Genomic DNA, 25,895 nt, shown 5'->3' on the forward strand with positions numbered 1-25,895 from the left:
GCAGAAGAAGAAGAAGCCGATAAGTTAACTTCCTGTGTGTCACTTCCTTGTTTAGTTTTTTATTTCACATTCCTTGGTCTAATAGTTGTTAGCTAATACTAGCTACCTAGCAAAAATGCCAGGGCGTTGTTCAGCTTTCAACTGTAGGAATACCTTTAAAAATGTTAAACATAAAACAAACAAGGTTACGTTTCACAGGTAAGGCTTTCAGCATTTGACCAACGTCGACACTTGGCCAACTAGCTAGTCAGCTTACGTTAGCTAGAGTGCTTGGTTAGCTTGTGTAGCTAGCTAATATTTCCAGTAATAAATCGGCTACACCTTGATTTGGACGAATGTGACATAAATGTTAGTTACCTTATCATAAAGAAAACGTGGAACATCTAAACAAATGAACACCCCTTAGTACCCCAGCCTAAGTGCTCGCTGTTTCATCCCTGTCTTTTGCAATTTGCAGTTCAAACAATAACAAAGCAGACACCCCGCCACTGATTTTGGTAAATAGATGAGGGATGGGGCTGGAGAAATGTAACTACTGTCAAATTCATAGACAGGGCTATGAATGCAAGGACTGACCACAGGCAGTGACCATCCATGATGTCAAAATTATAGTTTTAGCAATGTTGTGAGGCTATAAAGTGTTTGTTTACAGTTACAAACTTATATTTTTGGTTCTGATGGGGTATGACAGTTAAACTAAGCTCATGATGCATTTACAAGTTATATTCTTCAAGAATCAATGGCTATATATCATTAATTTAAAATTCCAAAAATGTATGTTACAATCACAGATTGCCCTGTTGTTTACATTTTGTTGTTTAAACCTTTTTCCTATGTCAACAGCTTTCCAAAGCGTGATCCTAAACGAATAAAAGAGTGGGTGGGTCAGATGAAATGGAAAGACTGGCAGCCAACCCCCCATTCCTTACTGTGCTCAGAGCATTTTGAGGAGAGATGCATGGATAGAACTGGGCAGACAGTGCGTTTACGTGATGATGCAATACCAACTATATTTGCCTTTCCTAGTCACCTGCAAAAAAAGGTATTTAGTAAATTGAGGCAGGTGTGTTGTTTTCATTTAAACTATTATACCTAACTGAGTCTGGTGGTTGTGAATTTAACATATGAAGGATTCTTGAAACATGCTTTGGCTTTGTTGGTTAAGTTGAACTGTGTGTTTTATTGTTGAGTTCTTGTAGTTTCAGAAAACAGCCGGAAGGAGGAAAAGAGTAACCTCGGTGAGAAATGCAACATAAAAAAAGTAATACTGTACTACCAGTTTTCCATTGGTGTTGCTGTTTACTCTGAAGGATGTGTAAAATGTACTACCAGTTTTCCATTGGTGTTGCTGTTTACTCTGAAGGATGTGTAAAATGTACTACCAGTTTTCCATTGGTATTGCTGTTTACTCTAAAGGATATGCCACATATGTATTTCCCTTTTTGATTTCACAAATCAAAGTGTATTTTGCCTCTACTGGTGATTTCAGTTTCCAGAGGATCCTGTTCCTGAGGAGTCCACACAAGGGGAGAAGTCTCCACCCACCTACTTAAACCACAGTATATGGCACCCAAGTCGTTTCCATGACGACTACTGCGTTCCACAGGTACAAAGTACATATCGCTCTTATTATTTACAAATATTTAATTCATGTTTATTTATTTAGTATTTATTTGTTTTTCAGAGTATTGACTGGGCTGTAAAAGACATGCCTAAAGAAGTAAGTTGTGAGTTAGCCCTCATTGTGAAGCTGATTGAGCTCATCAAAATTGTTGGTTTGGGAAGGGTTCCCCTAATTCCTTACAGAACAACCGTGAATGTATCTTTTGCCAAATATTCCAAAGAGCTTAATTCACAGTACCTGCTCAAAAATCCCAGGGAGGAGCGTGTTGAAAAGTAGTGTCACTGTTACTCCCAACCAAAATGATGTTGATGAGGCCCAGACCTCTAGGGCCAGTTGCGTGTATGATTACAACATCCTATAAAGGTCTTCTATAACCCTAAACCTTTCCATACACGTGCTTTAATAACTGAACTCCTGACAATTTCAGATCCCATCTGCAACTTTAGAAAAGCAAGGTCTGATCTTTATCCCCAAGCACGCAATCAAGGTAAGGTTTCTGACAGACCATTGTATTCTGGACAGCGGCAACAAGATAATTTTGACCCTTGTCAACTTAAAGGTTTGCTGTTGTGTGTATTCCCCAGCCCATTACCTCATGTTAATTGATGTGCATATAACTAAACATTATAACTGCAAATTACTTTATCTGAACCAGATCAAGGAGAAATGGCAATGGCTGACAATGGATGTGAAGGGACCATTTCCAGAGACCAAAAGTAGACACAAGTTTGTACTAATTATAATGGACTACTACTCCAAATGGATGGAAGCCTACCCCATGAAGACCAACAACAGTAAAGAGATTGCCAAAATCATCTCTGACCTCATCTCTCGCTTTGGCTTCCCTGTTGGAATCCTGTCTTGTTTGACTCGAGCACACATTTTAGAGGTAAGAGATGCATGCATGCATGTGTGGATGTAAGTGTTACTGTACTGCCCTAAATAAAAATGTTTTGGGGGGAAATTAAGTGTTGCACTAAGTTGCACTAAGTATCTCATGAATATTAAGTACCAGGGGTGGAAACAAAATTATTTTCCAATTGTTTCGTTCTGAACAAAACCATAATTTTTGTAGTTCCATTCCACTGTTCCAACCAGCAAAATAAAGTTTCACTGTAAGGTCTACACCTGTTGTATTCGGTGTTTGTGACAATAACATTTGATTTGATGTTCAGCAGGCAGGCACTGGAATACGTTTCTGAGTGACAGAGTGAGGGCTTTGCATAGACGCTTTGTAGCATTTTTTTTGTGGGCCTGGAAAGTAAAATCACTTTATTAACCGGTTCCCATGGTTTTCAAACAACGGTTCTGTTCCGGAACAATATAGATCACTTTCGTTCCCGGTTCTGATTCTGTTCCTCCAAAAATGTTGTTGTTTTCTGGTCCTGTTCCCTGAACCGGTTTCAACCCCTGTTAAGTTCCCCTTCCCTTTTTTAATTTTACAGATCAACTCGGCTTTGGGTGATCTGAAGAAACTGACATGCCAACTCATATTCTACCGTCCTCTGGGAGTGTCATTGGATCCAGTAACAAAGTCCCTCGTAGACCGGTTTGTCCTCCACTGTACCTTGCTACACAGCCACCTGATTCTAAAAGCTTATACTATGGATAATAGTCTACTAAATAGAATTGGGATAATGATTGCAATAATCTTTTGTCAGTTTACTGAATCCAAACACATGTCATGCTAGCCCAGCTGACTTGCTGACTTGTTATAATATGCATGTGTTTTGTTTTAATACATTTTTCATCATATACCTGGACAGGTTGGTGTCAGATTTGGTGAAAGACCATCCTGATCGTTGGGATGTTTACCTGGCTGCCAGGGTGTTCAGCTTCTGCTGCAAAGAGCACCCCACCACTAGACAAATACCCCTGTCTCTGCTGCGCTGCGGAGGGACTCAGTCTGTCCCCACCTCACCAAGAAAGCTGCCTGTAAGTTGGAGACTGACCGTGTTTAGACTTTCCCACTCCTACAACAAAACATACTCATATAATTGATTCCCATTGAATGAATGAAGAAAAAGCACATAGAAATAGATTTGAATTATACCATATTTTACTTGAGCCTTTATACTGACTTGTGTGTTGACCAACCTGTTTGCATTGAAGGACAATGGGATAAAAGGAAGGACCTTTGTCATACTAGATGCCCAGCCACCTCAAAGGGAAGTCCGTGTTGAGTGCAATCAGTGCAGTCAATGGAGCACGGTCACTCAGGACTCTGAGCTGAAGAGATATGAGGAGATGAAACTTGGGGATGAGGACTACACCCACACCTGTGTGAGCTGCAGGGTGGCCATGAGCTGCAGGGTGGCCCTGGAGGTCATGAGGGGTTAGCAGACAAGGACATGAACAACTGGATGGAAATGAGAGAGCTTTTCAAACAAGGACTGAAAAGATGGAGGATATAATAAGGACGTTGGAAACCAAGTGGTGGTGAAGGAAGAGATTGATGTTGGGGTGAAAAAAGGTTCCTAGGGGAAGAAGTACATATTGTGTATGTATTTGTATAAGTTGCTCTGATGACCCTTTTGTCATTAAAAACAACGGTATAAAGTGTTTAAATTACATTTTGATTGTGTTTCTTAATTAAATAAAAACTAAAATGTGTTTCTGAATAAAATTAAAACGTGTTTTTATTTTCACCCCGTCCAGCCAGTGGCGGTAATGTCCTACTTATCCTTTGCCACCCAGCATAAACCACCAACGAGGCAGAGAAGAAGAGCGATGAAAATGCAGGAAGTAATTAATTAGCTACGGAGAGTCAGTCAAGAAAACTGATGTACTTTCAAGGCTACGGTAAGCATTAACACGCATATTGTCAAATATTCCAACACCATCGACTAATATATGAATCATGCTTACATGTGGTTGTTACAGTGTTTAGTTTGTTGAAATGTCATCTGAAGAACTTCGAAGTTCCGTGTCAGCATCGTCGCTACCACACCGCTAGCCAGCTAACGTTAACTTGTTGTGCAGTGACTGTGATTATTACTTACTTTTGAACTTGTCTTCTCATATTTGAGCTTCGGATATTAAACAGCTAACCACTTATGTTACCACGAGATCAGACAGGTTTTGTTGTTTACAGATATTGACATACTATGTGAAATATTAGCTATCTAGCTACTTTGCTTGAAATGCATGAGGAACTGAGATTCCCCCGCCCATTGTGCCCCTGACCTGACAAGCTAGCAACCCAGATCGCTAGTTTCTAAGTTCGCAAGATAATTTATAGCCCTATATAGGTAAATTAATGTCGTTTCAGACTGTAACCACCATGTCAATTGGCTAACGCAAAGGCATTGAATTGAGGATGTTCGCTAGGTATTGTCTCCTTTGTGGCATATCCTTACCTTTGGTCCCCTGAGTCATGTTCAGTCATTATGAAGTTTCTTATCTCGGGCTGATCTGAGAACAGAGCTCAGGAGACAGTTGAGTTCAAGTGGAACTGATGACACACATTTCAAGAAGGAAACATTCCAACCGTCTGAGAAACATAGCCCAGTGATTTCCACAGAAGGCATATTTTTCTGTGTAATAAAACACTTTGTGAATACCTGTGGAGGGGTAATGGTCATTGCTCTCGCTCGTATGTCTTTTTCTCCACTTTTCTCTCCGCCCTGTGTAGATGTCCTGCTTTGAGAGTGATAAGAGCAGCCTGGAGAATGATGAAGGGTGTTGTGGTGGGGCGGCCGCGTCACAGCTGTCCAACTGTGCGCTGGCCATGCTGGAGAAAGAGGGCAACGACTCTGTGCTGAGCCCCACGGAGAGTACCCCCACCAGCCTACAGGGCGGCGCCCCACTGCAAGGCTACGACGTGGAGTTCGACCCTCCGCTGGAGAGCAAGTACGAGTGCCCCATCTGCCTCATGGCCCTGAGGGCAGCCGTGCAGACGCCGTGCGGCCATCGCTTCTGCCGCAGCTGCATCGAGAAGTCCATCCGGTAAGCCTCCCTGGTACTCATACTTACATAATAATATATTTAAATGTTAGTTATCTAACTTCTTGTATCCTGCTTTGGGAAATACCCTCCAGGATTTAAATAACAATATTTGCTTATTCCTTTACCCCTGCAACCACAATTATCTCTGCATGTTTATTGTCAACATTAAAGTTGTTTAGGACAGAGAACTGAACTATGGGGCTTTTTTTATCTCTGCGTGTTTATTGTCAACATTAAAGTTGTTTAGGACAGAGAACTGAACTATGGTGCTTTTTTTATCTCTGCGTGTTTATTGTCAACATTAAAGTTGTTGAGGACAGAGAACTGAACTATGGTGCTTTTTTTATTCACAGCTCCTCTAATGAGAGACGCAGGGGTTAAAGGTCATTTATTTATTTCATGAATCAACCTTACTATTACAGCAGTACAACATCCGTGTCAATGTGCCGGGGTTAGCCAATGGCTGTCGCCGCGCCGCATTTCTGTCATATGGATGACGCATGAGGTTTATTTTGGGTTAAAAAAAACCCTGCAGGTCACAGGAACATCTAAAACGAGAGAGTATGTAGAAATAACAATAGACCTATATTTTCATATAAATGCCCTTTTTCTGGCCCTCATATCGATTTTGACAAACAAATCCGTCATAAAAAGATCTGTGTGGCCCTCCATAGAGTTTTGAAATCCCGATGTGGCGCTGGAGCCAAAAAATGTTTTCACGCCAGTCTGAGATCGACTCAAGTTTTTGCTTTAACTCCTGAAGAGGTCGTAGTCGTGTGCCTGTCAATATTCAACTCTCAAAGGATTTTTGTTGGCCACCAGATAAGATGGGCAATGCAGGTGATTCTATAATGCAGAACATCTCTATACATCATATGCATTACAACAGCCAAATGACATAACAGTTGGGATTATCGATGACTGTCAGTCATTCACTGATTTGGTGCGCAATGACAGCCTCTGGGGTTACTGACTTACTGGGTAAATGATTGGCCATATTCTGGAAGATTTGGAGGCCATAGTTCTCTCTGTCACTACCTTCACTTCCTCACAATTACAGTACCAAGCTAACATCTTTATTGCTGCACTGTTGGGATGTTTGTATTCTGTGTTTATCATTGCTGCTCTTTTCTGAATTTGCTGAATGACACGTATTTGTATGTCCCTTTTGACAAGATGATGATGAATACATGTACACTTTCTTCAAATGAATAGTCCTCAAAGGATAATGGTAGTAAGTGATCTCAAAAAGGAGCCTTCTCATTGGACAAGTTCAGGTAGTAGGGCCTACCTCCATTTTAAAATAGTTTATCCTGTTGATTTAATGAATGAAACCCTGGTCCCAAGCATCATACTGATCTCTCTCTTTCTTTCTTTTCCCCCCAGTGATACAGGGCAGAGGTGTCCAGTGGATAACGAGGTACTACGGGAAGACCAGCTGTTCCCAGATAACTTTGCCAAGCGGGAGATCCTCTCCCTAACGGTCCGCTGCACCAACGTAGGCTGCACTGACAAAATGGAGCTTCGCCGTCTGGATGTAGGCATCCTTCTCCACAGACAATGGCTGACACCTTAGTTCATGTCACTACAACCGTGTTGCCATGTTGAAACCAAATGATTAGCTCACTCTGCCATCTCACCCTGCCAGGGCCATGTTACCAAATGTGAGTTTGCCACCGTGCCGTGCCCGCAGTGCCAGGACGCGGTGTGGAAGAGCCAGCTGGAGATGCACCAAAGCCAACACTGCCAGCGGAGACCTGTGTCCTGTCCCGACTGTGTAGAGAGCTTTGTTTACGAGGACAGCAAGGTAAGCATCACCAACTTGTTCATGCTGAGTGCACTATCCTGAATAAATAAAGATTAATGGGATTGAATACTGGTTGCACCGCCTCTGTTAGCTTCGCTAGCAGCACAGCGCTTTCAAAGAAAATGTGACCATGTTCTCAGTCAGTAAGAAACTGTATTCATTCTCCATTTGAGCTCCCCTTTAATGTTCACTGAAAAAGTGGATAGACTGTCTGTTATTTCTGAAGGTGGTCATGTGACAGCCTTTTGAACATTGTCTGTTTTTGTTGTGTCCTCAGATTCATGAGTCGCTGTGTCCCTTTGCCAACGTGGTGTGTCAGTACTGCGGTATGGAGCTCATCAGAGACCAGGTGGGGATGGAGACCTGATGGCTGCCGTTTAGATATAGCTGATTACTAAACCTATGAGATGATGGTGGTAGAGCAGTAGTCCTGATTACTAAACCTATGAGATGATGGTGGTGGTGGAGAGCAGTAGTCCTGATTACTAAACCTATGAGATGATGATGGTGGTGAGAGCAGTAGTCCTGATTACTAAACCTATGAGATGATGGTGGTGGTGAGAGCAGTAGTCCTGATTACTAAACCTATGAGATGATGGTGGTGGTAGAGCAGTAGTCCTGATTACTAAACCTATGAGATGATGGTGGTGGTGGTAGAGCAGTAGTCCTGATTACTAAACCTATGAGATGATGGTGGTGGTGTAGAGCAGTAGTCCTGATTACTAAACCTATGAGATGATGGTGGTGGTGGTAGAGCAGTAGTCCTGATTACTAAACCTATGAGATGATGATGATGGTGGTGGTAGAGCAGTAGTCCTGATTACTAAACCTATGAGATGATGATGGTGGTGGTAGAGCAGTAGTCCTGATTACTAAACCTATGAGATGGTGGTGGTGGTGGTAGAGCAGTAGTCCTGATTACTAAACCTATGAGATGATGGTGGTGGTGGTAGAGCAGTAGTCCTGATTACTAAACCTATGAGATGATGATGATGGTGGTGGTAGAGCAGTAGTCCTGATTACTAAACCTATGAGATGATGTGGTGGTGGTGGTAGAGCAGTAGTCCTGATTACTAAACCTATGAGATGATGATGATGGTGGTGGTAGAGCAGTAGTCCTGATTACTAAACCTATGAGATGATGATTGGTGGTGGTAGAGCAGTAGTCCTGATTACTAAACCTATGAGATGGTGGTGGTGGTGGTAGAGCAGTAGTCCTGATTACTAAACCTATGAGATGGTGGTGGTGGTAGAGCAGTAGTCCTGATTACTAAACCTATGAGATGATGGTGGTGGTGGTAGAGCAGTAGTCCTGATTACTAAACCTATGAGATGATGATGGTGGTGGTAGAGCAGTAGTCCTGATTACTAAACCTATGAGATGATGATGGTGGTAGAGCAGTAGTCCTGATTACTAAACCTATGAGATGATGATGATGGTGGTGGTAGAGCAGTAGTCCTGATTACTAAACCTATGAGATGATGGTGGTGGTAGAGCAGTAGTCCTGATTACTAAACCTATGAGATGATGGTGGTGGTGGTAGAGCAGTAGTCCTGATTACTAAACCTATGAGATGATGGTGGTGGTGGTAGAGCAGTAGTCCTGATTACTAAACCTATGAGATGGTGGTGGTGGTGGTAGAGCAGTAGTCCTGATTACTAAACCTATGAGATGATGGTGGTGGTGGTAGAGCAGTAGTCCTGATTACTAAACCTATGAGATGATGGTGGTGGTGGTAGAGCAGTAGTCCTGATTACTAAACCTATGAGATGAGGGTGGTGGTAGAGCAGTAGTCCTGATTACTAAACCTATGAGATGATGGTGGTGGTAGAGCAGTAGTCCTGATTACTAAACCTATGAGATGATGATGGTGGTGGTAGAGCAGTAGTCCTGATTACTAAACCTATGAGATGATGGTGGTGGTAGAGCAGTAGTCCTGATTACTAAACCTATGAGATGATGGTGGTGGTAGAGCAGTAGTCCTGATTACTAAACCTATGAGATGATGGTGGTGGTGGAGCAGTAGTCCTGATTACTAAACCTATGAGATGATGGTGGTGGTAGAGCAGTAGTCCTGATTACTAAACCTATGAGATGATGGTGGTGGTGGTAGAGCAGTAGTCCTGATTACTAAACCTATGAGATGGTGGTGGTGGTGGTAGAGCAGTAGTCCTGATTACTAAACCTATGAGATGGTGGTGGTGGTGGTAGAGCAGTTGTCCTGATTACTAAACCTATGAGATGGTGGTGGTGGTGGTAGAGCAGTAGTCCTGATTACTAAACCTATGAGATGGTGGTGGTGGTGGTAGAGCAGTAGTCCTGATTACTAAACCTATGAGATGATGATGGTGGTGGAGAGCAGTAGTCCTGATTACTAAACCTATGAGATGATGCTGGTGGTAGAGCAGTAGTCCTGATTACTAAACCTATGAGATGATGCTGGTGGTAGAGCAGTAGTCCTGATTACTAAACCTATGAGATGGTGGTGGTGGTAAAGCAGTAGTCCTGATTACTAAACCTATGAGATGATGGTGGTGGTAGAGCAGTAGTCATGATTACTAAACCTATGAGATGATGATCATGGTGGTAATGTAGAGCAGTAGTCCTCATTACTAAACCTATGAGATGATGGTGGTGGTAGAGCAGTAGTCCTGATTACTAAACCTATGAGATGATGATGATGATGGTGGTGGTGGTAGAGCAGTAGTCCTCATTACTAAACCTATGAGATGATGATGATGATGGTGGTGGTAGAGCAGTAGTCCTGATTACTAAACCTATGAGATGATGATGATGATGATGGTGGTGGTAGAGCAGTAGTCCTGATTACTAAACCTATGAGATGGTGGTGGTGGTGGTGTAGAGCAGTAGTCCTCATTACTAAACCTATGAGATGATGATGATGATGGTGGTGGTAGAGCAGTAGTCCTGATTACTAAACCTATGAGATGATGATGATGATGATGGTGGTGGTAGAGCAGTAGTCCTGATTACTAAACCTATGAGATGGTGGTGGTGGTAGAGCAGTAGTCCTGATTACTAAACCTATGAAATGATGATGGTGGTGGTAGAGCAGTAGTCCTGATTACTAAACCTATGAGATGATGATGGTGGTGGTGGTAGAGCAGTAGTCCTGATTACTAAACCTATGAGGAGATGATGGTGGTGGTGGTAGAGCAGTAGTCCTGATTACTAAACCTATGAGATGATTGTGGTAGAGCAGTAGTCCTGATTACTAAACCTATGAGATGGTGGTGGTAGAGCAGTAGTTCTGATTACTAAACCTATGAGATGATGATGGTGGTGGTAGAGCAGTAGTCCTGATTACTAAACCTATGAGATGGTGGTGGTGGTAGAGCAGTAGTCCTGATTACTAAACCTATGAGATGATGGTGGTGGTAGAGCAGTAGTTCTGATTACTAAACCTATGAGATGATGATGGTGGTGGTAGAGCAGTAGTCCTGATTACTAAACCTATGAGATGGTGGTGGTGGTAGAGCAGTAGTCCTGATTACTAAACCTATGAGATGATGGTGGTGGTGGTAGAGCAGTAGTCCTGATTACTAAACCTATGAGATGATGGTGGTAGAGCAGTAGTCCTGATTACTAAACCTATGAGATGGTGGTGGTAGAGCAGTAGTCCTGATTACTAAACCTATGAGATGGTGGTGGTGGTGGTGGTAGAGCAGTAGTCCTGATTACTAAACCTATGAGATGGTGCTGGTGGTAGAGCAGTAGTCCTGATTACTAAACCTATGAGATGGTGGTGGTGGTGGTGGTAATGTAGAGCAGTAGTCCTGATTACTAAACCTATGAGATGGTGGTGGTAGTGCAGTAGTCCTCATTATTAAACCTATGAGATGATGGTGGTGGTGGTAGAGCAGTAGTCCTGATTACTAAACCTATGAGATGATGGTGGTGGTAGAGCAGTAGTCCTTATTACTAAACCTATGAGATGATGGTGGTGGTAGAGCAGTAGTCCTGATTACTAAACCTATGAGATGATGATGATGGTGGTGGTAGAGCAGTAGTCCTGATTACTAAACCTATGAGATGATGATGATGGTGGTGGTAGAGCAGTAGTCCTGATTACTAAACCTATGAGATGATGGTGGTGGTAGAGCAGTAGTCCTGATTACTAAACCTATGAGATGATGGTGGTGGTGGTAGAGCAGTAGTCCTGATTACTAAACCTATGAGATGATGGTGGTGGTGTAGAGCAGTCGTCCTGATTGCTAAACCTATGAGATGATGGTGGTGGTAGAGCAGTAGTCGTGATTACTAAACCTATGAAATGATGATGATGGTGGTGGTAGAGCAGTAGTCCTGATTACTAAACCTATGAGATGATGATGGTGGTGGTAGAGCAGTAGTCCTGATTACTAAACCTATGAGATGATGATGGTGGTGGTAGAGCAGTAGTCCTGATTACTAAACCTACGAGGAGATGATGGTGGTGGTAGAGCAGTAGTCCTGATTACTAAACCTATGAGATGATGATGGTGGTGGTAGAGCAGTAGTCCTGATTACTAAACCTATGAGATGATGATGGTGGTGGTGGTAGAGCAGTAGTCCTGATTACTAAACCTATGAGATGATGATGGTGGTGGTAGAGCAGTAGTCCTGATTACTAAACCTATGAGATGGTGGTGGTAGTGCAGTAGTCCTCATTATTAAACCTATGAGATGATGGTGGTGGTGGTAGAGCAGTAGTCCTGATTACTAAACCTATGAGATGATGGTGGTGGTAGAGCAGTAGTCCTTATTACTAAACCTATGAGATGATGGTGGTGGTAGAGCAGTAGTCCTGATTACTAAACCTATGAGATGATGATGATGGTGGTAGAGCAGTAGTCCTGATTACTAAACCTATGAGATGATGATGATGATGGTGGTGGTAGAGCAGTAGTCCTGATTACTAAACCTATGAGATGATGATGGTGGTGGTAGAGCAGTAGTCCTGATTACTAAACCTATGAGATGATGGTGGTGGTGGTAGAGCAGTAGTCCTGATTACTAAACCTATGAGATGATGGTGGTGGTAGAGCAGTAGTCCTGATTACTAAACCTATGAGATGATGGTGGTGGTAGAGCAGTAGTCCTGATTACTAAACCTATGAGATGATGGTGGTGGTAGAGCAGTAGTCCTGATTACTAAACCTATGAGATGATGATGATGGTGGTAGAGCAGTAGTCCTGATTACTAAACCTATGAGATGATGATGATGGTGGTAGAGCAGTAGTCCTGATTACTAAACCTATGAGATGATGGTGGTGGTAGAGCAGTAGTCCTGATTACTAAACCTATGAGATGGTGGTGGTGGTGGTGGTAGAGCAGTAGTCCTGATTACTAAACCTATGAGATGGTGGTGGTAGAGCAGTAGTCCTGATTACTAAACCTATGAGATGATGATGGTGGTAGAGCAGTAGTCCTGATTACTAAACCTATGAGATGATGGTGGTGGTGGTGGTAGAGCAGTAGTCCTGATTACTAAACCTATGAGATGATGATGGTGGTAGAGCAGTAGTCCTGATTACTAAACCTATGAGATGATGGTGGTGGTAGAGCAGTAGTCCTGATTACTAAACCTATGAGATGGTGGTGGTGGTGGTAGAGCAGTAGTCCTGATTACTAAACCTATGAGATGATGATGGTGGTGGTAGAGCAGTAGTCCTGATTACTAAACCTATGAGATGATGATGTGGTGGTAGAGCAGTAGTCCTGATTACTAAACCTATGAGATGGTGGTGGTGGTAGAGCAGTAGTCCTGATTACTAAACCTATGAGATGATGGTGGTGGTGGTAGAGCAGTAGTCATGATTACTAAACCTATGAGATGATGGTGGTGGTAGAGCAGTAGTCCTGATTACTAAACCTATGAGATGGTGGTGGTGGTGGTAGAGCAGTAGTCCTGATTACTAAACCTATGAGATGATGGTGGTGGTAGAGCAGTAGTCCTGATTACTAAACCTATGAGATGATGGTGGTGGTGTAGAGCAGTAGTCCTGATTACTAAACCTATGAGATGGTGGTGGTGGTGGTGGTAGAGCAGTAGTCCTGATTACTAAACCTATGAGATGATGGTGGTGGTAGAGCAGTAGTCCTGATTACTAAACCTATGAGATGATGATGGTGGTAGAGCAGTAGTCCTGATTACTAAACCTATGAGATGGTGGTGGTGGTGGTGGTAGAGCAGTAGTCCTGATTACTAAACCTATGAGATGATGTGGTGGTAGAGCAGTAGTCCTGATTACTAAACCTATGAGATGATGATGGTGGTTAGAGCAGTAGTCCTGATTACTAAACCTATGAGATGGTGGTGGTGGTGGTGGTAGAGCAGTAGTCCTGATTACTAAACCTATGAGATGGTGGTGGTAGAGCAGTAGTCCTGATTACTAAACCTATGAGATGATGGTGGTGGTGGTAGAGCAGTAGTCCTGATTACTAAACCTATGAGATGATGATGATACGTGGTGTAGAGCGGGAGTCTACAACGTGTGGCTCGCGGGCAAATTTTGGTCCAGGTCACATCTGCTTGCAGCCCACACAAACCTATGTTTATCTCAATCGTTCATGAATGGTTGTGGACTGCTAAACGTTGCTTGGTGGCAATGGACTGCAATGTTGGTCCTCTGGAAAAAGTATCTCTTTGTAACAAGCTTCTTTACTGGTCACGCGATGTAGGATCTGACTCAGTGGTGGATTAACTTTGGTGTGCCTGTTTTTGTTTCAGTTGGAATCTCACTATGACACAGACTGTCCGAAGGCTCCGATCGCCTGTACCTTCAGCACTTTTGGATGTCGAGAGATGGTAGGCCACTGAGGTTGAGTCAACCTCAACACATTCTGAGTCATTTACCACCTATGTTCTGTGACTACTTTGCCTTGTCTAAAACAAACACCATAACCCAAGGCCGAGATACCCAAGATCCACTTCTCGTGGCCTCTGGCAGGACTAGGTAGAGTTTCCACATCTACTCCCATCCAGCCAATACTTTCAGGTCTAACAAAAGAGGGTTTTTAAACCGGACAAGGCTACCACTTCCAACTTTGGTTCAACACAGTGGCTCTTTTAAAGTCTTTGTGCTATTTCAGATGCAGCGCAATGACCTGGCGCAGCACATGCAGGAGTTCACTCAGATGCACATGCGCTGCATGGCTGAGTACCTGCACAGGCACAGCCTTACCGGGTACACCCAGCCACCACCTTCTGAGAACCGAGGGGCTGCCGCTGCAGAGCAGGGGGCACAAGCAGGAGCTAGCAGCAGTGGCGCCCCCTGCCAGTGCTGCGGGGAACTGCAGACCATGCGGGAGACCACCCAGCAGCTGGAGGGCCGTCTAGTGCGGCAGGACCACCAGCTACGTGAGCTGAGCATTCAGGTGGAACAGATGCAAATTCATTCTTTCTCATTTGTGATGTTGAATTCACTTGTTTGAATATAAACGTCTATAACTAAATTACCATTTTTGTTTTCTATTTCATTATCCCCCAGGCGGGCCTGGTGGCAGAGCTCCGTCGTAAGGTCACTTCGCTGGAGGAGAACCTAAAGGAGCTGGAGGCCAAGCAGTGCCAGGGCGTGTACGTGTGGCCCTTGGAGGGCTTCTCAGGCTACCTGCGTACCCAGGCTGCCGGACAGCCCGTTGTGGTGCACAGCCCAGGCTTCTACACGGGCCGGCCGGGCTACAAGCTGTGTCTGCGCCTCCACCTCCAAACGCCCTCGGCCCAGCGCTGCTCCAACTACATCTCACTGTTTGTTCACACCATGCAGGGTGAATTTGATGGGCAGCTGTCGTGGCCCTTCCAAGGCACCATCCGGCTGGCCGTGCTGGACCAAGGGCCTGAGGGCCAGCACCATGTGGAGGTGATGGAGACCAAGCCTGACCTGCAGGCCTTCCAGAGGCCCACCATCCAGAGGAACCCCAAGGGCTTTGGCTACGTCACCTTCCTGCACCTGATGGAGCTGCAGCAGCGGGGGTTTGTGCACGACGATACGCTGCTGGTGCGCTGTGAGGTGACGCCGCGCTTCGACACCGCCCTAAGGCGCGAGGGGGCGGCCATGCATCCCAGAGGGCCCGAGGCCTCGCTGTGAGGACCCTTTTAACGTTCAAGCGACGAGGTCAATCGCCACCAACGTTATCAGTACAAAGTATCAGTTTGCCATTTTCCTGAGTTCTTGTATCGCACAGGATCATTGCATTGGGTTCAGTCATGACCAACCTCATGGGAAAGTGTACTGCTCACTTGTGGGTTTTATCTCCAACTCCAAAAGGCTTTTCTTTGCTGTAGCTTTTGAGAGTGATGGACTGGATGTTGGTGGCGATTAACACCAAGGTTTCCTGTAACAAGTCGAGAGCTTGGGTCTATGTGGTTTTATCTGCATTTTTGTCAAAATTGAGTTATTGACATTAGCCTTACTCTGTTCAATGTTCTCTACCTATATATTACTCTAAATACCCCAATTCATGTTAAGTTCAAAAGAATACAAGATAAAAAATAGCTGACACCATTCAAACCAATGTGGGTTCAGAACTTTAAAGCCGATCTCACAATCATCTATTTACAGACAGAACATTCTAGTCCCAAGCTCTGTGTTCCATCACTTATCCAGCAATGTGTCGCTGGCGACTGTACTGCTCCAATAGATAGGATTTTAAAATGTCTTATGATGCCTACATTAGGTTGTAATAAACATGACTTTGGTTTCAGTGCATCATTCTTTGTAACCGCTTTGTAGCGGAGACCGGGAAAGTCTCGTTAAATATCATAACATATTAGAGTTTATGATATTTATGTCAAGCTCAAAGTCATGTTTATGTCAACTTTATGTTGGCATTAAAGAAGCCAATTCAAATAAGATGTTACCAGAAGTGTATTTCTGTTGGAGATTAGGAAGGTGACAGAGAGTGATGTAGGACAGAGAGATACTCAATCAAATGAATCCTTTTAGTGCTTTTTACAGAACACAGCGAGGACTGGGGCAGGACCATCTGTAAGTGGGAGATGACCAGAGGCAGAACTGCCTATCAACTTATTGTACATCCTGGATGACAGAGTCAGGATCACTGGCATTTCACTGGTCTTCTGGTTGGAGGATCATACAAGGAAGATGGGGCAACATTCCAACCAGGGTCTTTTGTCTGGGATAATGTGGTATGATGTGGCATCTCTAAGACCTCTTCTGGAGAAGAGATTTCCTGAACAATGGCTGTGAGTTACGACATACAATAAGCAGTGACATATGAATGAGTTGGTATACACAGTGGTGTAAAGTACTTATGTAAAAATACTTAACTACTACTTATGTTTTTTTGTTGTTGGCGGTATCTGTACTTTACTATTTATATTTTTGACAACTTTTACTCCACTACATTTCTAAAGAAAATAATGTACTTTTTACTCCATACATTTTCCCTGACACCCAAACGTACTCGTTACATTTGGAAATGCAGGACAGCAATATGGTCCAATCATGCACCTATCATTTTGTTTTACCTTAATTGTAACAGGGAAGAAAATGAGACCTAGGTTTCTTTTCCAAATGTGCCCTGTATAATACAATATAAATATACACATTATACAGAACATATTACAATACAAAACACAGTCATGTTAAGCACTAATAAGACATCACAAATCATTCAGAAAAAGTTACATTCCTCCACAAGTAAGTCCCCAATCAATATGTTAAATTGCCTCAAACAGCACCAGAACATCAAAATGAAATGTATTTATATTTTTTGGGGCGATACGGTGCATTTAAGCTAAAACCAGATTTACCTAGCTCGGTGGAGACCCTAGGAACGTCGAGTTAACGGGTTAGGCAACTCTGGTGTCTATACTTCAAAAGCTAAGTTAGATAAGACGGACGTTTATGAAGTAGGGCCTTGTAAACAAAAAGGGAGTAATGTAGAGATCTACGGGTCTTTAGCGAAGTCCAGCCAACCTTTTGATACAGGATGCAGTGTTGTGATGAGTATCACATCTGTGGGCTGTAACAACGAAGGGCATTATGGTAGATGGAATCCATATCTTTAAGAGTAGTAGCAACTGCACTTTGATAAATAATCACCATAATCAACAGTTAGAAAGGTTGACTGAATAATCTGCTTCCTACTGCTGAGAGAAAGGCACCATCGGTTTCTGTAGAAAAAAGACAGCTTTAAGTCTTAGCTTCTTAACCAGCTCATCTGTTTTTTTTAAACGTCAAATCCATATTAATCCAAATGCCTTATTATTTATATGTGGGAACACGTTTGATTGGAGAACCATCTAATGAGCGAACATGTAGTTCATCTGAAACATTCTTACGAGAGTTTAAAAACATGTATTTAGTTTTGTCCATATTAAGCACAAGTTTTAAATTGGCAAGAGATTCCTACATAGCTATAAAATCTGACTAGTTTTGACACAGCCAGATCAATAGGGGAGGCGGTAGCCTAGTGGTTAGAGCGTTGGACTAGTAACTGGAAGGTTTCTAGATCGAATCCCTAAGCTGACAAGGTAAAAATCTGTCGTTTTGCCCTTGAACAAGGCAGTTAACCCACTGTTCCCTGGTAGGCCGTCATTGTAAATTAGAATTTGTTCTTAACTGACTTGCCTAGTTAAATAAATAAAATAGTCGGGGCAATAGAGTACGTAATAGTATCATCCACATATAGATGAAGTTAACAGATTGACCAATGGTGTTAATATAAATAGTAAATAGAACAGGTGCCAAAATCGGGATTTGCCAGTTTTTCAGAATTTACACGGGTTCCCATTACAATCCAAAAGAGCAGTTGCATAATCCGATTTAGCCTTGCTGATTTGTCTTGCACAATAATTCCTCAGTTGCTTAAAGCTTGCCAGTCTGGGCCTACTCCTGTGTTCCTGGCCTTGACCCAAGCGTCATCTCTTTTATAAATGACTTCTGATAATTCTGGAGTGTACCAGGCATTCCATCTACCTTTAACCCTTCATTCTTTGAAGGGAGCATGATTATCCACAATAGTATTGAAGACATCTGCAAAAAGGCTGAAAGCTAAATCATGTTGATGGATAGCTGAAATACAATCAAAGTCACTAAAATAAAGATTAAAAGCCTGTTCACTTAAGTTTTTAAAGTTCCTCTTAGTGTTCAGATGACGCTTAGATTTCTGTAGTCTCACATCTCTAACAGTTAGTTGTAGTCTCACATCTCTAACAGTCAGTTGTAGTCTCACATCTCTAACAGTCAGTTGTAGTCTCACATCTCTAACAGTCAGTTGTAGTCTCACATCTCTAACAGTCAGTTGTAGTCTCACATCTCTAACAGTCAGTTGTAGTCTCACATCTCTAACAGTCAGTTGTAGTCTCACATCTCTAACAGTCAGTTGATTTTCTTTTCTTATTTCCCCCCCTCCCCCTTTTCTCCCCAATTTCGTAATTTCCAACTACGATCTTGTCTCATCGCTGCAACTCCCCAACGGGCTCGGGAGCGGCTAAGGTCGAGTCATGCGTTTTCCGAAATATGACCCGCCAAACCATGCTGCTTAATTAAACACCTGCCAGCTTGGAGGAAACACCGTCCAACTGACGACTGAAGTCAGCCTGCAGGCGCCCAGCCCGCCACAAGGAGTCGCTAGAGCCAAGTAAAGCCCCCCCCCGGGCAAATCCTCCCCTAACCCAGATGACACTGGGCCAATTGTGCTCCGCCTTATGGGACTCCGGTCACGGCCGGTTGTGATACAGCCTGGGATCAAACCCGGGTCTGTAGTGACACCTCACTGCGATGCAGTGCCTTAGACTGCTGTGCCACCCGGGAGGCCCTGGCAATGGGCAGTTTCAATCAATACCAGATTATCGGGATTCACCTGCATAGCCCAGATCTTGATGTAATCCAGATTAGGAATAAACTCCTATTGTTCAGATGCATCAACCCAAGTCCAACTCTAACTCAAACAAGCTACGTTCAATAGATGGTTGCAGGCCCTGTCTGATGGTTGATACTGATATAGTTGGTATGGCTATCAGATTGCATAGAACTGCACCATTTGGTCTATCCCTATTAGTAATAGACGAAGGAGTACAAATTGGATATAACGCATTGTCATCCCTACTGCCTCTGATCTGGTGGACTCACCAAACACAAATACTTTGTTTGTAAATGATGTTGGAGTGTGCCTTCTGTCCGTAAATGAAAACAACAAACAAGAAAATGGTGCCGTCTGCTTTAATATAAGAAATTTGATGTGTAGCATTTACTTTCGAATTTTTGTTAATTATTTAAAAATATCAGAATTGACTACTTTTTACACCACGGTATTTAAGTACATTTTAAACCAAATACTTTGACTTTTAATCAAGTAGTATTTTAGTGGGTGACTTTCACTTTTACTTGAGTCATTTTCTATTAAGATATCTTTACTTATACTCAAGTATGACAATTGAGTACTTTTTCCACCACTGGGTATACATAAGGCATTCATAAGACATTTATGAAACCAGTCGTGACACCTTCATGAATGTTACAGTATCATAACACATTTATTCAGCATCATGTATAAGGGGTCTACGGTGTACCCACCAGTTAGCATACTCTTTCCATAGGATACTGAACCAATGTAAACACAGTCATTGGTACTGACAAAAACTACGCTTTGCTTTGTGTATTGCTCAACAGGGGAAAAAAGTGCTCTTGCGTCAAAGTTACTGTAGGTGCTTGTGTCAACAAGTGGCATGATTACATTCCTAACAATTAACGTCCATTCATACCCAAAAACGGAAGTCAACCAGGGCCCAGGGAGAGGACGGAGTGAGTTATCCGTTTGGAATTAGATCAATGCCTTCTGTTGCCAAGAAAGACTCAAGACTGTTGAGCAGAGTCATAATAAATGTTCTCCCTGTGTCTGTGGCGTTATTAACAGAGCAGTGGAGATAAGAAATGTTCTCCCTGTGTCTGTGGCGTTGTTAGCAGAGCAGTGGAGATAAATGTTCTCCCTGTGTCTGTCTTTATTTTGTGGCCTTACATCACATCAATGGATGAAGATTGTTGACCGTACCGCATCATACAGTAGCTACAATTGACAATTGGATGAGGCTATAGAGACTTCCTCACTCACCAGAATGGATAGCTTACTCTCATCTGTTAAATCCCACTGGACTTTTGATTGTTTCTTGTGGAATAAGTCGAATATATTTGTGTGGACATGTATGCCTTACTGTGTTTTGTTTAAAATCAATTTAAAAAGCTGCAAATCTGTCTCTGCAGTCTACATAGATCAGTCATCTCTACAGTACAGGGCCTTCAGAAAGTATTCATACCACTTATTCCACATTTTGTTGTTACAGCCTGAATTCAAAATAGATCAAGTAGATTTGTTTTCCTCACACACAATACCACATAATGATTTTTTTTTGTTTGTTTTTAAATGTATTGCAAACTAAATACAGAAATATCTAATGTACATAAGTATTCACACCCCTGAGTCAATACTTTATAGAAGCACCTTTGGCAGTGATTACAGCTGTGAGTGTTTCTGGGTAAGTCTCAGAGCTTTACTCACCTGGATTGTGCAACATTTGCCCATTTATTATTTTCTAAATTCTTCCAAGCTCTGTCAAATTGGTTGTTGATCATTGCTAGACAACCATTTTCAGGTCTTGCCATAGATTTTCAATTTGATGAAGTCAAAACTGTAACTCGGCCACTCGGGAACATTCCCGGTCTTCTTGGTAAGCAACTCCAGTGTAGTTTTGTCATATGTGTTAGGTTATTGTCCTGCTGAAAGATGAATTAAACTCCCATTATCTGGTGGAAAGCAGACTGAACCAGGTTTTCCTCTAGGATTTTGCCTGTGCATATTTCCATTCCATCAATTTTTATCCTGAAAAACATGATGCAGCAGCCACTGTGGTTGAAAATATGGAGTGGTACTTAGTAATGTGTTGTATTAGATTTGCCCAAAACATAACACTTAGTATTCAGGGAAAAAATTGAATTGCTTTGCCACATTTTTTGCAGTATGACATTAGTGCCTTGTTGCAATCAGGAAGCATGTTTTGGAATATTTTTACTCGGTACAGGCTTCCTTCTTTTCACTCTGTCAGTTAGGTTAGTATTGTGGAATAACTACAGTGTTGTTGATCCATCCTCAGTTTTCTCCTAGCACAGCCATTCAACTCTGTTTTAAAGTCACCATTGGCCTCATGGTGAAATTCATGAGTGGTTTCCTTTCTCTGCGGCAACTGAGTTAGGAAGGACACATATCTTTATAATTAATTTGTAAAAATGTTCGAAAAACATAATCCCACTTTGACGTTATTGTATGTAGGCCATTTTAATCCATTTTAAATTCAGGCTGTAACACAAGAAAATGTGGAAAAAGTCAAGGGGTGTGAATACTTTCTGAAGGCGCTGTATGTTGTCCTGTTTGAAATATGTTAGGCTGTAGCATGATCTATGTGTGCCTTTCTCTGAGAAGTAATGAATGTCCAACATCTATGTCCAATGTCCAAAAACATGGAAACTCGCATGATATATTGTTGTCTCTACCTTCTTGCCCTTTGTGCTGTTGTCTGTGCCCAATAATGTTTGTACCATATTTTGTGCTGCTGCCATGTTGTGTTGCTGCCATGTTGTTGTCAATTTGTGTTGCTACCATGCTGTGTTGTCATGTGTTGCTGACTTGCTATGTTGTTGTCTTAGGTCTCTCTTAATGTAGTGTTGTCTCTCTTGTCGTGATGTTTGTTTTGTCCTATATTTTTTATTTTTAATCCCAGCTCCCGTCACCGCAGGAGGCCTTTTGGTAGGCCGTCATTGTAAATAAGAATTTGTTCTTAACTGACTTGCCTAGTTAAATAAAGGTTAAATAAATAAATCTAGCAAATGAGATTCGTACTGAGCTGCAATGCACTAACCAAATCAAATTGTATTTGTCACATGCTTTGTAAACAACAGGTGTAGACTAAGAGTGAAATGCTTCCTGACTCGTCCTTTACCAACACCGCAGAGTTAAAGATAAAGGATTAAATAGAAATAGTGATTTGAGGAATAAATACACAGTGAATAACGAATAACAATAGCATGGCTATATACAGGAAATAGAAACTAACGTGTCACGTTGGTATAAAGGGACCGGGAGACAGGCGCAGGAATGCGTAATATGTTTTTTTATTTACCCAAATTTACAGCGTGCCATGTAAAGGCACAGGGGACGAAGACCAAACAAACACGTATACAAAACAGTGTTGAAACCCAAACAAAAGAGCGAGGAGTACCTTGAATAAATACACGGGGCCCACAATGATTCCACACTGGACGAGACCCGTAAACATCTGCGCAATACACACGGTACGAAAAACAACACAGCACAGGTACTCACACAACCAACGGACATTGTCCAATGGCGAACCAAAGGGCACACTTATACAATTACTAATCATTGGGAAATGGGCACCAGGTGTGCTTAATCAGCAGTTCCGGAGGGATCCGTGACAACATGGCTATATACAGGAAGTAGAAACTAACATGCCTATCTACAGGGAGTAGAAACTATCATGGCTATATACAGGAAGTAAAAACTAACATGGCTATATACAGGAAGTAGAAACTAACATGGCTATATACAGGGAGTAGAAACTAACATGGCTATATACAGGGAGTAGAAACTAACATGGCTATCTACAGGAGTAGAAAACTAACATGGCTATATAGTAGGCCTGATTACCAAAAATGATGAGACAGCCTACAGGGAGGAGGTGAGGGCCCAGAGCCGTGGTGTGGTGCCAGGAAAATAACCTCTTACTCAATGTCAACAAGACAAAGGAGCTGATCGTGGACTTCAGGAAACAGCAGAGGGAGCACACCCCTATCCACATCGACGGGACCACAGTGAAGAAGGTGGAAAGCTTCAAGTTCCTCTGCATACACATCACTGGCAAACTGAAATGGTCCACCCACACAGACAGTGTGGTGAAGAAGGCGCAACAGCACCTCTTCAACCTCAGGAGGCTGAAGAAATTTGGCTTGGCACCTAAAACCCTCACAAACTTTTACAGATTCACAATTGAGAGCATCCTGTCAGGCTGTATCACCGCCTGGTACTGCATCTGCACCGCCCACAACCACAGGGTTCTGCAGTGGGTGGTGCGGTCTGCCCAATGCATCACCGGGGGCAAACTACCTGCCCTCCAGGACACCTACAGCACCCGATGTCACAGGAAGGCCAAAAAGATCATCAAGGACAACAACCACCCGAGCCACTGCCTGTTTACCCCGCTATCATCCAGAAGGCGAGTCCAGTACAGGTACATCAATGCTGGGACTGAGAGACTGAAAAACAGCTTCCATCTCAAGGCCATCAGACTGTTAAATAGCCATCACTAGCACATTAGAGGCTGCTGCCCATATACATAGACTGGAAATCACTGGCCACTTTAACAATGGAACACTAGTCACTTTAATAATGTCTACATATTTTGCATTACTCATCTCATATGTATATACTCTATTCTATTCTGCTGTATCTTGTCTCTACCTTCTTGCCTTTGTGCTGTTGTCTGTGCCCAATATTGTTTGTACCATGTTTTGTGCTTCTATCATGTTGTGCTTCTGCCATGTTATGTTGCTACCATGTGTTATTGTCATGTGGTGTTGCTATCATGCTGTGTTGTTGTCTTAGGTCTCTCTTTATGTAGTGTTGTGGTGTCTCTTGTCGTGATGTGTGTTTTGTCCTATATTTAAATTTTTAATCCCAGCCCCCGTCCCCGCAGGCCTTTTACCTTTTGGTAGGCTTTCATTGTAAATAAGAATTTGTTCTTAACTGACTTGCCTAGTTAAATAAAGGTTAAATAAAATGTAAAAAAAATTATAAATAAGGTACTAGGTAGGGATAAAGTGACTAGGCAACAGGATAGATAATAAATAGAAAAATATACCAGTTTCATTTCAAATGTTGACAGCTGCACCATACAGGTTGCAAAATAAATAGGAAGAGATTTTCGATGTACTGATTCCATGTCACATGGTTTATGAACTGGTACAAAAAAACAACACTTGATTCAACACTTCTGAGTGTGAGAGCGAAATTACAAGATGTTATAATACTAGTATTGCATCAAATGATTGTTTTTATGGAGTAGAATAGTGGTTTTAGAACACTCGCATCTGTGCTTGGTCTTCTGAGTTCGGCCTTGGTGGAGATAAGGTCTGAGACAGGATGTGTGGGGTATTGTCTGGAACCATTGTACGTCCTCTCTGATGTTGCACCTATCCTGGGATAGTGTATGACCCAGAGGCTCACTCCCATCCGTGAGCTTTTCTAGGCGTGTGGTCAAGGACATGGGTTTTACTTGAGATAGGGACATCTGGAGTTGACAATTGATTTATGCCATAGAATGAGTTTCTGTACTATGAAGTACCAGTGACGAGATCAGAGCCTTGTCTTAGGGGCCAAACTCTATAAAATAAAAGTCTTCATAGCAAATGCTATCTGGCTGGGGGATACTCCTTTCTCATTTATCAAGTCTCACGTGGTGAACCATTCCACACATCTGTTGTTTGTCATGTAGACTAAGGGTGTGTATCTTTGCTATAAAAAGTGTTTGTATTCTTTGTCTCAGGGCTCTCAACGAATCATCTAAGTGTGGTTCTTCGACCAGCCATCGAGTACTCAGATCATTCTGTGTGTGTGTGTGTGTGTGTGTGTGTGTGTGTGTGTGTGTGTGACCTGCTCTCCTTATTAATAAATGAATAAAAATGTAGTTTAGGTATAACTCTGACTTGTGTGATAAGTTTGTCTCTCCTCATTTGATAATACAGAAATTAACCACAACACAAGTTTTTCAATTGAAATTATTATACAAAATTCTTGCCACCAACAGAACACTATATATATATATATATATATATATATATATGGGGCATACAACAATCTCAGCTCTGTACATTTTGCTGAGAAGAGACGGAATCAATAGATCATTTATTCTGGTATTGCTCCTATGTAGCTTGTTTCTGGTCACAGGTTCATGAATGGTTAAACAATCACAACATGCATTTAAAATTAACCTTTCAAATAGCAGTGTTGGGCGATCTGGAAAGACATAGTCAATCAATAATATAATAATACTGGTAGGAAAGGTTTTCATCTTTAGCTCACAGTCTGTGGATACTGTAGGATTTTGAAACGTTAAAAATGTATGTAAAACATCACAGCACAATTTAAAAAATATATGGCACATGGAAACCAAACGAGGCTGGTCTGTGGTGATAGGTGGGATGTGCTGAGAGTGGCTGTGGGGTGGGATTAAAGAGCAGAGAGAATATAGTAGACAGCATGTGTCAAAAAGTGATTGATCTATTTTTGGTGTCCTGTGTTTATGTCCTTTTATGGACATCCTGTCCGGATGTTCTCACGTTATGGAGTGAGTGCTTATGTAACTTCATAGCGCAACTATTTCTTTGGGGTAAAGCAAATGTTTGTCCTGGTGATTGATGTGTAGTGACCTTGTTGAACTGAAAGAAAATGTGAAACAGTTGGGAAATGTTGTAGTGAA

General features: G+C 42.3%; 2 protein-coding genes across 5 annotated transcripts; both read left to right on the plus strand.

The window, feature by feature from the left end:
- The first annotated feature begins 12 nt into the window (after positions 1 to 12).
- LOC106562578 (uncharacterized) lies at positions 13 to 4,298 on the plus strand. 4 transcript variants are annotated; one of them, XR_006762163.1, is made up of 11 exons: positions 13 to 198; positions 844 to 1,063; positions 1,200 to 1,238; positions 1,490 to 1,606; positions 1,685 to 1,720; positions 2,052 to 2,111; positions 2,280 to 2,513; positions 3,070 to 3,173; positions 3,391 to 3,559; positions 3,737 to 4,124; positions 4,283 to 4,298. XR_006762163.1 is itself a non-coding variant. In XM_014127519.2 (10 exons), the coding sequence occupies exons 1-10, from the start codon at positions 116 to 118 to the stop codon at positions 3,962 to 3,964; spliced, it is 1,290 nt and encodes a 429-aa protein (XP_013982994.1). In that variant the 5' UTR covers positions 13 to 115; the 3' UTR covers positions 3,965 to 4,256. The 4 variants fall into 4 exon arrangements, 3 of the variants coding, with proteins under 3 accessions (XP_013982994.1, XP_013982996.1, XP_013982997.1); XM_014127519.2 differs by lacking the exon at positions 4,283 to 4,298 and having other exon boundaries at positions 3,737 to 4,256; XM_014127521.2 differs by lacking the exon at positions 4,283 to 4,298 and having other exon boundaries at positions 14 to 198; positions 844 to 1,042; positions 3,737 to 4,256.
- On the plus strand, positions 4,297 to 21,879 carry LOC106562580 (TNF receptor-associated factor 6). The gene is made up of 8 exons (XM_045708172.1): positions 4,297 to 4,426; positions 5,259 to 5,572; positions 6,959 to 7,109; positions 7,221 to 7,379; positions 7,657 to 7,728; positions 14,115 to 14,192; positions 14,477 to 14,761; positions 14,875 to 21,879. Exons 2-8 carry the CDS (start codon positions 5,259 to 5,261, stop codon positions 15,469 to 15,471), a joined length of 1,656 nt encoding a protein of 551 aa, XP_045564128.1. The 5' UTR covers positions 4,297 to 4,426; the 3' UTR covers positions 15,472 to 21,879.
- Positions 21,880 to 25,895: the final 4,016 nt, after the last annotated feature.

This window comes from Salmo salar, chromosome ssa26 (genome assembly GCF_905237065.1).
Source record: "Salmo salar chromosome ssa26, Ssal_v3.1, whole genome shotgun sequence".
NCBI lineage: Eukaryota > Metazoa > Chordata > Actinopteri > Salmoniformes > Salmonidae > Salmo > Salmo salar.